This window comes from Lepeophtheirus salmonis, chromosome 7, assembly GCF_016086655.4.
Source record: "Lepeophtheirus salmonis chromosome 7, UVic_Lsal_1.4, whole genome shotgun sequence".
Classification (NCBI taxonomy): Eukaryota; Metazoa; Arthropoda; class Copepoda; order Siphonostomatoida; family Caligidae; genus Lepeophtheirus; species Lepeophtheirus salmonis.
This window is the reverse complement of record NC_052137.2, coordinates 13,171,230-13,182,194: the sequence shown is the minus strand read 5'-3', so window position 1 is coordinate 13,182,194 and position 10,965 is coordinate 13,171,230. Positions and strand designations below refer to the sequence as shown.

The following is a 10,965-nucleotide window of genomic DNA, read 5'->3' as shown; positions in this document are numbered from 1 at the left end:
TTGTCCAACAGTAAATGTTCCAATAGAACATTGAGGGGGGATAAATAAGATTTATGTAATGTGACAGAGCTGTAACTTAATTTAAAAATAAAAGAATAATCAAATTTATCCGTACATACTTTACAAATTTGAGATTACAGCCTCCGTGCACTGTTTTTGAAAGTGGAGGGAAAAATAACTAATTTTACTACTATATGTTAAGTGACCATTTGCCGGGACATGTCCTCTTTTTACATCCTGTTCAGGTTTCCGTGGACTTTTTTTATAAATTCATGAAATGTCTGTGTTTTTGTATGGGTTAAATCGATTTTCACGATGTAAAAGAAAACGGTTGGCATGAATGTCTACCTTATTTAATATAAATAAAAGAATATAAGATAATAATAAAATTTACCTCTTCCCCTAAAACCGACGCTAATTGGACCCTAGCTATATGATAATTGTAAATTCTCAAAAATTGGAGTCATGTCATATAACCGACTTAGTTATTAAATATGTGGTACATTTGGATATATTTCAGTCTATTAAGTAATAGAAAATTAAATATAGTAAATTTTAGCCTATTTAATTACTTAAGAATAGTAATTACCAACTAATAATCTCATATATAGTTACTTTTAATCGGTTTCGTTTTAAATATAGTCATTAATTAAATCTACATATTTTTCTTATCTCTTTATTTCAAATTGTATATTCTATCATTGAGTAAAGATTATAAACATATTAAGATTGTGCAACATGCATCGACTGGTTACCCTTGAAGAAAAATTCATTACTAAGTAACGTCATATCTTTACATTTGAAAACTTCATAGCTAGTTAATGAGTCTTTGAGCAATTGTCGTACTCCCACTGCAAATAATGACGGATGTATTCTATCAAATCATCATTAAAATACTAATGTGAATGTTTAAAATTATGGTCAGACAAGGCAGAAGGGTAAATTTAGAAATCTTACAATTAAAGAACGAAACATGAGTAAAATTTGTCATTCCTGAAAAAAATATCATTATGGGCATTAATCAATTTAACTACCGGCACTATTAAGATTATTTAAGGATGAATTAATTTATTGTAGAGACGGCTAGTCAAAACGTGTATTGCCAGATACTAAAATGGCAAGCACAAGACCTGAGGCGGAAAAACAACTTAAATTAATGAATTACAAATGTATAGCTACGCTTTTAATAAAATATCACATTAATACAGTAGACTCAGTTAATGTCTACTATTTAAGTGCTAGAAAAACTGTCATAATTGCATAAAAAGCCATATATAAATATATGTACATCATACGTTTATATTTCTTTCTTTAATCACACAAGTTGTATGAGCTTGATATAAGATTTTATGATTCACAATTAATCGATATTATAAGCTCTGTAGCCTAGCATGAATAATAAAATACTGATTGAATAAAGTAAAATATGCATTATCAACATTTAGATTTTTATAGATACTTTTATTTCACTTGTTTATAAAACCACACTTGCTCAATGGTTTTAAATAATAATATAAGGATGGTAAAATTTAATCACATATAATCTAAATGTTCACTATATTAACAGTAGCAACATCTATTTAAAAAGAAGGTTTTTTTATTTGAGTTTATTTCTTCTTCCACTCGTTCTTCTCATAATCATAATCAGACGTGAAACCAGTCACTGGATTTACACGATTAGCGATCATTTTTTCCATTTGGGACTTCATGTGCTCAGGGTCTGTGATGGTATGTGGTAATTCGTCAAAAACTAAAGAAAAATAATTAATTAATTATTATCATGAAGAATATAAATGATATAACGAATGAAAAAAAAAAAAAAAATGGTGACATACACATTCAGCCATTTAAAAAAACGATACTTTGAATGGCATATCTTTTAGAAAATATACATATAAGGAAATAAAATAGCAAATTTGAAAGCTTGAGATGTAGAAAGAATAAATTGACGGTGTGATATAGGAAATGCAGATTGAGTTATTGTAATATCCTTACAGAACATACTGGCTCCAATGTACATCCATATAGAGATAGAAATGAAAATAAAAACCAAGCCCGTAACTTCCTTCCACTCTCCATCAGGAGCTTGCAACTCTGCGAGGGTTTGACAGAAGGAGGCTCTGTATAATTCTTTCTTTTCCTTTATGGAAAGTTGGTTCCAGTCGCCCTTTTCCTTTTTACGCAAAGCCTAGGAATTACATGGATTACTTGGAGATATCAAGGATTGCAGAGGGAAGAGGATTCCGTATCTAATCCAGAGTCCCGGCTACAAGTATCAACTTACCAGGATTTCAGGAGTATCTTCCTTAAATCGAATGGCGGGATAAGGTGCGATGATATAGTCCATGTACATTTGCTCACCCGCCATGCCGTAACCAACAATCTCACGATTCCCAATGTCACATTGAATGGGAAGATGAGCCGTGTTATCACGAGTTATCATGCTCGCAGCGCCTCCAGCACTCATGTACCGTCTCTGGATGACATTCAACCAGGCTTTCTGTGCACCAAGAGATCGTCGTAGGGCCATATTAGTACTCACGAGGACAACTCAAGAATGAAGTTGGAGTTTTGACGTAGCAGCTGCTTCTCAATTCTTCACTGGATGGACTCAAGATGGCTGCCACCTTCACCTTCAGACTTCATACACTTCTGTAACAAACAAACAACCACCATAACATTCAAATCCATTTCTTCGGCCCAATCTTACTACATAGTTTTAGTAGATTTAATTTAGTAACATTGCTTCGGGCTACAAAAGCGTTTTCAATGACGTCACTAATTGCATCATAATTGAAGGAGACGCCATTTTGGGGGCTCAAACTTGATACTTTTACCATATAAATGGACAAATTTCCTATAAATCTAGGTGGACATCCTATCAAATGTCCTTCATAATAAAATAGGATTGAAAAACTGCTTTGAATACTACTTGATGCCAATGAAAAATAATCATAATATTTAATATTTTAATTCAATCGAAGTAAAATCAAATATTCACTAAAAATCAATAAAAATGACTAGATTTGTACATTTTTTTGGGATCGATTAAGGACTAGAGAAGTAGGATGATTAAGAGAAAATATATTATTCTTTCCATAGTAATATTTAATGTCTATCTACACTATTGAAATAAGATTGTATAACGAATAAAGATGTTATATCATATTTTAATAAATAAGATAAAATACAAGGTTGTGCCCGGTTCATGTGCATCGGTCCCGGTTCTTATATTTCATCGGTTTCGATCTCAGTTCTTTTTTATCCATACTCAATTTGGTAACAGGCACTTAAACAAGAGGTGCCGCTAGAAAATTCTGTCCCAGGGAATGATATTTGATACAAACAGGGTTGTAGCTACCTTATACACAGAGTGCATACTGCCCCAACCCAAACCAAAATTGCTATATAATGGTTTTCAAAGTGAGGGCCGTGTGGGGAGTCTAGGGGGGTTGCAGGAAGATTGAGAATTGCTTTCAGTCTACATATTTATATTACACATGTTAGTTATTTGGAAATCAGATGCAACTGGTATCACCGTGGGGACGTAAAAAAATAATTGGAAAACTTTGAAATTGCATATAAGAAACTCATAAAAATGACTTGTTGATTGAGCGAATTTATTTTTTATAATATATGTATATTGTATTTTCTTTATATATTCTATACAGGAACAAAAGTACAAGAACTGAAACCAATAACCAATATATTGCGGTCTCGGTTCGACATTGTCGGTTCCGGTTCAGAACCGGAACTGCTAGACCGATAAGGACACTATCTTGACAAAATATAATAAAACTAGGTAGTAGATGGATAAAAAATTATAGATGCTTAAGGCTCGTCCCATTAAAAGATCCAGACCTTTACTTAAATATTTTCCTTAATATTAATAAAATAATTGGTTATTATTGTTACACATCTTTGTAACTTGTTATCAACCCCCAAAATGGCAGACATAAACAATGGTGACGTCATATGAAAACACTGTATTGAATTATGATTGATGAGCTGGATAGAGCAATGACAATGAATTCTACTAATTTTTGGTGTGGACAAAGGGTAAATCACTTAATCTTTATGTAGGAGAAATGCATTTTTTATGATGAAAAATCAGAAGGCAAGACCTCATTCAATTTGCACAATATTACTTCCTTTTTATTTTATCAGCATCAGAGAATCTATGTACTCTATCTGCAACAATTAATATCCCTTCAACGAATACAACATTTTTTAACTCAAATAAAAAGTGTTTAAAAAAAATTGTGTACATACAGGGGTTCAACCTGGTTGTGTTACAAATATTACTTTTCATTTTTTTTTTTACAAGTCGATTAGAAAACATTTTATTCGGTAAATTTAGGAATCATCTTTTTGGCAAAGGATGTACAATATGTATAGGTTAAATCGTAAAAATATAATTATATGATTTACGTAGGTAAGATTTCGTAGATTTGTAGAAAAATGTTAAAGGTAATATTTGTAGCAATACTAGGTTGAAACACTCTCTACGCATGTTTTTTTTTTTGTTTTTTTAATAAAAAACTTTATTATTTCAGTTCAAAAATGTTGTTTTTAAGAGATATTAATTGTAGCACGTGACTTCAAATAGATTCTCTGATGTTGATGAAATAATAAGTCTGTAATATTGTACAAAGTAAAATATGTTTTGCCATTTGATTTTTTAGCATAAAAATACACTTCCCTTTACACGAGGTTAAGTGATTGATACTTAGTTCACTCCAGGTATTAGTAGGATTCATTGGCTCGAGGGAGAGAGAGGAAAGACGCGTCATAAGGGTGTAAAGTGACATCAGAGCTCAAGAGATACATTAGCTACTACTGTATAATGTATTGCTGTAAAGTGAATGAGAAGAACAGAATCTAATGTCGGCATGTACGCGTAAGGCTCAACTCATGGAAGCATGCTGATCTGATCTATTCTCAATACTCATCACTGATAAGTTATAGCCTGTACTTGTAAACTCTTAGTCTTGCCTCATCAGACAATCCTCCTCAGCCAGGCATCTCCTGACTGGTATCAGAATGTTGTCCAAGATGCTTCTTCGACGAGGAATGTTCCTCTTGCCCTCCTTCCGTATTCCTCCCGCACTGGGTCTTGTGCCTTATTCATCCCAGCCCAAGTTTTCCTTAGCAGATGAAATCATGAAAGACAAGGCTCGCCAAGAAGAGAGCTCTTCTAGTTCTTCCCAAAAGGATCAACATGGAGGAGAAGAACCTCCAAAAGGCCCTAAGCCATTGAGCAAATGGGAAAAGATTGGATATACATTTTTCGGTGTCACTTTTGTGGGAGGACTCTTTGTAAATGCCATTATTTTTTGTAAGGATACAGTATACTGTAGAGCCATTCAAGTTGTATTCATTTTCAGCTCACAAGGGATCATTCATCATTCCATTCAAATCACTTTAAATCTTCACTGATATTCCACTTTCATTTTCAAAATAATTACATTAGATCCATCTGGTACACTATAAATACTAATCGGCTAATCAATATATATTGTGTACAGGTTGTAACCAAAGAATAAGATGAATAATTTTAAATGAAGGATTTACAGTACTTGGTATGAGTATTATGACCAATTATTTTAATACAAGTATTCTGTGGCACATTATAAAGTTCAAATAGCCATAGTTATACTACTCATAAATATATAATAACCATGTACTATTAATAGATCAAAACGATATAAAAGTATAAGTGTACAGTTGGTAACTAGAATGACCTATGTTTTAATTCTATATTGCATTTTAATACGAAAAAATTACAACTTTTACATGTGCTTAAACACGTTGTAACTCGTACACAACATATATACATGTAATCGTTTAATTTAGAAGTGATTTAATTTCAATATTCTTTTTTTTTTATTCACAGAGCATTCGATTCATAAAAAATGATCCTAATTCATTATTTTAATTTGTTTAGTTTGATATTTCATTACATTATTTTAGCATTGATATGCCCAATTTTTTCATTTGTAGCGCTACCAGATAGAGATGAGGAGGGTCAAAACATTCCAGATGATTATTCGGATTTACCCTTTCCATCTCAGTATTACAAGCGACTATCTAACAAAATATTTAAAACTAAAAAGGATTTAGAGGAACCATTCAGCGATAAACTTCTTCCTGAGCCTTTACAAAAACCTTACTATCAACCCAAATATACTATATTTCTTGAACTAACTGGACTACTTGTACACGCCACATGGACGGTAATAATATTTTTACACTTTGTATACATTTTTATTTTTTTTTATCGGCATCTAAATTTCGTATAATTATACAGCACAAGCATGGTTGGCGTTTCTTGAAAAGACCTGGAGTTGACATTTTTTTGTCTCAAGTTGGATATCCACAATTTGAACTTGTAGTATATACAACTGAAAACGCAATGACTTTTTTCCCCATCATTGATGGACTTGATCCTGAGCATCAACACATAATGCATAGATTGTTTAGAGATGCAACTCGTTATCATAATGGGCATCATATAAAGGACTTGAATTCCGTCAATAGAGATCCTAAAAGAGTACAGAACAGTAATTGTTTATGTTTTCACTGTTATTTTTTGCTTTCCATTTTATTCAGGTAATTGTTGTTGACTGGAATAATGATTCTGTACAACTTCAGCCTGAAAACGCACTATTGCTTAAAAAGTGGGAGGGGGACACAGCTGATAGAAGTTTGATAGTATTAGCGCAACTACTTCAAAGTAAGACTTCAACGTAAATATTCATTATACAATTTATTTTGTCAAATTAGCTATTAGGAACTCCGATGTTGACGATGTAAGGGAGGTTTTAACATACTACAAACAATTTGATGATCCTGTTGAAGCATTTCGAGAAAATCAACGGAGACTTCAAGTAAGATTGAGATAGATATTTAGATAAAATACTTTTGTTTATCTTTGTTTCATATTAATGATTTAATATTTCCAGGGAGAGCTTCAAGTTCAAGAAGATAAACGAAACAAGGAACTAGAACAAAAGAAATCTTCCATTCTTCCTTCATTTGGCTCTTCATTCAGGCCATGGAATAAATGAAGTTAAAAAAAATTCACACAAAACTCCTCGTTTTTGTTGAAACCAACAGCTATTTGTGGAGACAATACAAAGTGAAGAGAGCTTAAATTTATTTTCAAACTCTTAAGAACTAGATGCCTTGATGGGTGGATTGAAAGCGAAGTATTTTAACTCATATTTACTGCATGGTTATTAGACCATCAAGGTCGGCTTCTTCAATTTTTCAGTTTAAAAATGTATTTCGGAAATAAAGGCTGCAAAGACATATATTTTTAATTCATCAGTGAGCTGTAATTACCGTGGTTTGCCATTTTTTAAATGTGTTTTTTCTATTTAAACTTTTTCATTGTCAATTAAATTGATATATATATATATATATACTCTTTCATGAAAGGTCTATATAAATTATTTATCCCATAATCTATCCATTTAATAAACTAGTTGATTGTAACTGACTAAATATCCCTCGATAATTAAGCATAAGTAATTTGCTTGATTACAATTACTTCATTTACAATGTATGTATAAAGCATATGTAGACGAAAATAGCTTTAATTTAATTATACTAAAACTGCAGAATTGTTACCATATTTTAAATTATGGTGCCTAACAGTTGTCTATTTTTAAATCGTGTACTCCAAATTTGTGATTACGGGGTGGGGTGCTAGATGTTGTCAAAGTGTAAATAATTTCAAATTATTCGTTCGAATAATTATTGAAAAAAGATCGATTTATTTGACTTAAATGTAAGAAAATAGACAATTATTAAAGAACTAATTTAGGCTCTCCCTCTAAGTAGCTACACATTGGCTACATTTTTCTGCCTGGTCTCTGGAGCGTCGTTCAATACATTTTTATTTCCTACTTTGACATTTTTTAAAGAACATATTTAAAAGAAACATTTTGCTATTACCTGAAATTTGCAATCTCTTACTTCAAAAATAAGGTTACTAGGCCTTAATAAGTATTTTTTGGGGAGAGTTGCAAGCCAAAGTAGATCAAGATAAAGGGTTCTTTCATAAAATAACAATTATTTAGTCCTATCACTATATTTTTTCACACATAAACTATAATGTAAAAACATTTTTTATAGAAATCCCAAGTAATAAAGTTATATAACAACTTAATTTTAAGATGCCCTGGACTTAAAAACATGACGATCAAAATTGGTGGATTAAACTAGCATAACCAGTTGTAAGAGATGAGAATAAGGGGTATAACTCCCAATTTGTCCAAATATTAATAGTAATAACTAATTTGCAGTACAAAATTGAGAATAGGATCTTTCAGGAAATTTTGTGAATGATTTTTGTTTTAAATTTGAATTACTTTTTTTATATAGAAGACACATTTTTAATAATAATAATTGGGCTATATTAATTTTATTTCAACCCTTTTTTATAGTTTTTTTATTCCAATTGAAAAATACAATTTTCTTTTCCTTGTAGTCACAAGTCTATAAAACAAAGTGATTGCCCGAATATTGCTAGTTAGGTTTGCCAAAACTGTGAGGGCAAATTAAATTAATATTATAATTATTATGTATAACTTTATTGTCCTCCATCCTGGAAAGACTCTTAAAAAGGCCTATGCTGAAGTCCTAATGTTAAAGGGGGATAAAAGTGTATTTGTTATATTATTATATATATTTAGCAATTAGCTACACCGGTAAATATGACCGGTTCTCACCTAAGGACTTTAGCGTTGAATAATAATGTTCATAGATTTTAGTTTTACTTGAATAAAGTCAGTATGTTTTATCAGTCTAAGTGAGTAACACCTCTTATTCAGACAGCCAAACTGGTGACCCGCACGTGATGGCTAGAAGCGGTCGAGTTATAGAAGTCCCTCAAGTGGTAGGCAAAAGTTAAAATTATCCCCTTTGGCTGGACAAATCCAAGTCCTGGTTTCGCTTACCTGAGGATCAATTTGGATTGTGTAACGTCTCAGAAGAGACTGAAAAATATTACTATTTACTGTCGGCTGTTCTTGGTGTCTTTGAAAATGAAAAATTAATATTTGAAATTTTTTTCCAAGGAATTGGATTTTTTTGAAGAAAATTTCCAAAAACTATAGACGATAGTTTCCACAGAATTGGAACTCTCCTTCTCCCACTCTACCACAATTATGTATATGATATCGATTATTTTAAAGGTCAGGTACTAAATATGACAGATGATTAATTATTATCAACTCAACCCCTTACTCTGAAAATGATTCTTATGACTGATGTATAATTATTTCATTTTGTTTTTATGAATAATCATTAGAATGCATCTGTTACAGTGACATCATATATTGCTACTTAAAGAATAGGTACTTTATTGCAAATAATTATACCTACTATTCATGTATATTCATGTTGTTTACAAGTTGCAATTTTGTTCAAGTTGCCATCAAAAAATGAAATGAATAGTTTTAAATGAAAGAATTACAGTACTTAGGATGAGGATAGGCTATAAATGAATATTCGACGGATGATCAATATATTAATGATGTAATTACTGACTATTTTAATACAATTTACCAAGGTATAAGTATTCAGTGGCACATAGTAAAGTTCAAATGCCCACAGTTATATTACTCATAAATATAAAATAACCATGTAGTTTTAATAGATCAAAATGAAATGGTAATTTAATCTATAGTTGATAATTAGTATGACCAATCGCGAAATTAAATAATGCATTTTAAGACGCAGAATGTGAAACTTGTACAATTTTCTTATACAAATTGCAACTTGTAAACACCATATATACAGTGTTGCACCCGGTTCATGATTAGTGGTCAGTCTCGGTTCAGCAATCTGTTCAAACTAGAAGTGTTTAGTCCTGTCCAACATCTTTTCATTTGTTCCTTATTCTTCAATAAATCGAAGATGTCGAATAATATCTTTAGTCGTGTGTTACTTAGCTATTAATCTTGATAACAAATTATTATCAAAAAAATATGTATATAAAGGCATATTGGAAAATTTATACAAATATTTGAGTGTGCCGTTTAGTGATACACATCCTAATTTATTTATAGCCTTAGACACCTGGTACCCGCTAGCTTCTTCTTATTCGCCAGCACGAATTGTTCTAAAATATTGTATCCCTTTGATTTTTTAAGTCGTTAATATAATTTTTTGAGCGAATAGCACTCAAGCCTTTTGGAAATCTTAAAGTAGCCCTCTGCTTTAAAAAGGTTGGTGACCCCTAGCCTAAAATATCTACTTTTTATTACCCAACATTTTACATAGAAAACTATCCCTCCTTTTATATAGTATTAAACAAGCCATTACTATAAATTGACAAAACTGCAAGTTTTTAATGATATGGCCCAGCCAAACCCAAACTTAAGCATATCTACCTCCTTTAAAACTACTACTAAATCAAAAATACCAAAGCAATACTAAAATATATTACAGGTAAGCATGGATTGAAATCAATTGAACCTATTATTCTTTTATAAAGTATAATTTATTCATATAAACTGAAAGTTGCATCTTAAAATATCTCTCAATTTATTTAATTGAGACCGATAGGCAACATTACCCAGTCTCGGTTCGAGTTCAAGAACCGAAATAGCTCAATAGATTTAGGTATAACCTTGTTTATATATAAATTGGATTGAGCGGTGATATTTTGGACTTATTTGGGAATACGAGACAAATACAATTGTCGAATCAATACATTGATTTTTTTTAAATACTGGATTGGCCCTGTTCTACCGGAAATATATTATAATTTATAAATAATAGAGGGCAATTATTTTCATTAATTTTTTACAAATTGAAAATGCAAGCAACTTATTATCGGGAAATGTTTCTAATTTTGTTTATGGATTTTGAGTGTTTATTCATTTATATTTTAACATGAGTAGACAAAAAATTAAAAATACAACATTATTTGTGCTAATTTTCAAATCAACA

At 31.1% G+C, this 10,965-nt stretch overlaps 2 protein-coding genes across 2 annotated transcripts; one reads left to right on the top strand and one right to left on the bottom strand.

Annotated features, from left to right (window-relative positions):
- Positions 1-1,440: 1,440 nt before the first annotated feature.
- On the bottom strand, positions 1,441-2,877 carry LOC121121302 (cytochrome c oxidase subunit 4 isoform 1, mitochondrial). Its single transcript, XM_040716190.2, has 3 exons — positions 2,285-2,877; positions 1,996-2,188; positions 1,441-1,750 (listed from the first exon to the last, which is right to left on the bottom strand). Exons 1-3 carry the CDS (start codon positions 2,528-2,530, stop codon positions 1,608-1,610), a joined length of 582 nt encoding a protein of 193 aa, XP_040572124.1. The 5' UTR covers positions 2,531-2,877; the 3' UTR covers positions 1,441-1,607.
- A 1,121-nt stretch (positions 2,878-3,998) lies between these two features.
- Positions 3,999-7,509, top strand: LOC121121301 (mitochondrial import inner membrane translocase subunit TIM50-C). The gene is made up of 6 exons (XM_040716189.2): positions 3,999-5,338; positions 6,004-6,236; positions 6,311-6,553; positions 6,613-6,736; positions 6,787-6,890; positions 6,966-7,509. The coding sequence occupies exons 1-6, from the start codon at positions 5,044-5,046 to the stop codon at positions 7,068-7,070; spliced, it is 1,104 nt and encodes a 367-aa protein (XP_040572123.1). The 5' UTR covers positions 3,999-5,043; the 3' UTR covers positions 7,071-7,509.
- Positions 7,510-10,965: the final 3,456 nt, after the last annotated feature.

Coding starts and splice junctions, on each gene's coding strand:
- LOC121121302 (XM_040716190.2), bottom strand. CDS start 2,530: ATGGCCCTACGACGATCTCTTGGTGCACAGAAAGCCTGGTTGAATGTC. Junction 2,189..2,284: donor AAGATACTCCTGAAATCCTG/GTAAGTTGATAC, acceptor TGTAATTCCTAG/GCTTTGCGTAAAAAGGAAAA. Junction 1,751..1,995: donor CATTGGAGCCAGTATGTTCT/GTAAGGATATTA, acceptor ATTTTTCTTTAG/TTTTTGACGAATTACCACAT.
- LOC121121301 (XM_040716189.2), top strand. CDS start 5,044: ATGTTGTCCAAGATGCTTCTTCGACGAGGAATGTTCCTCTTGCCCTCC. Junction 5,339..6,003: donor TGTAAATGCCATTATTTTTT/GTAAGGATACAG, acceptor TTTCATTTGTAG/CGCTACCAGATAGAGATGAG. Junction 6,554..6,612: donor TCAATAGAGATCCTAAAAGA/GTACAGAACAGT, acceptor CATTTTATTCAG/GTAATTGTTGTTGACTGGAA.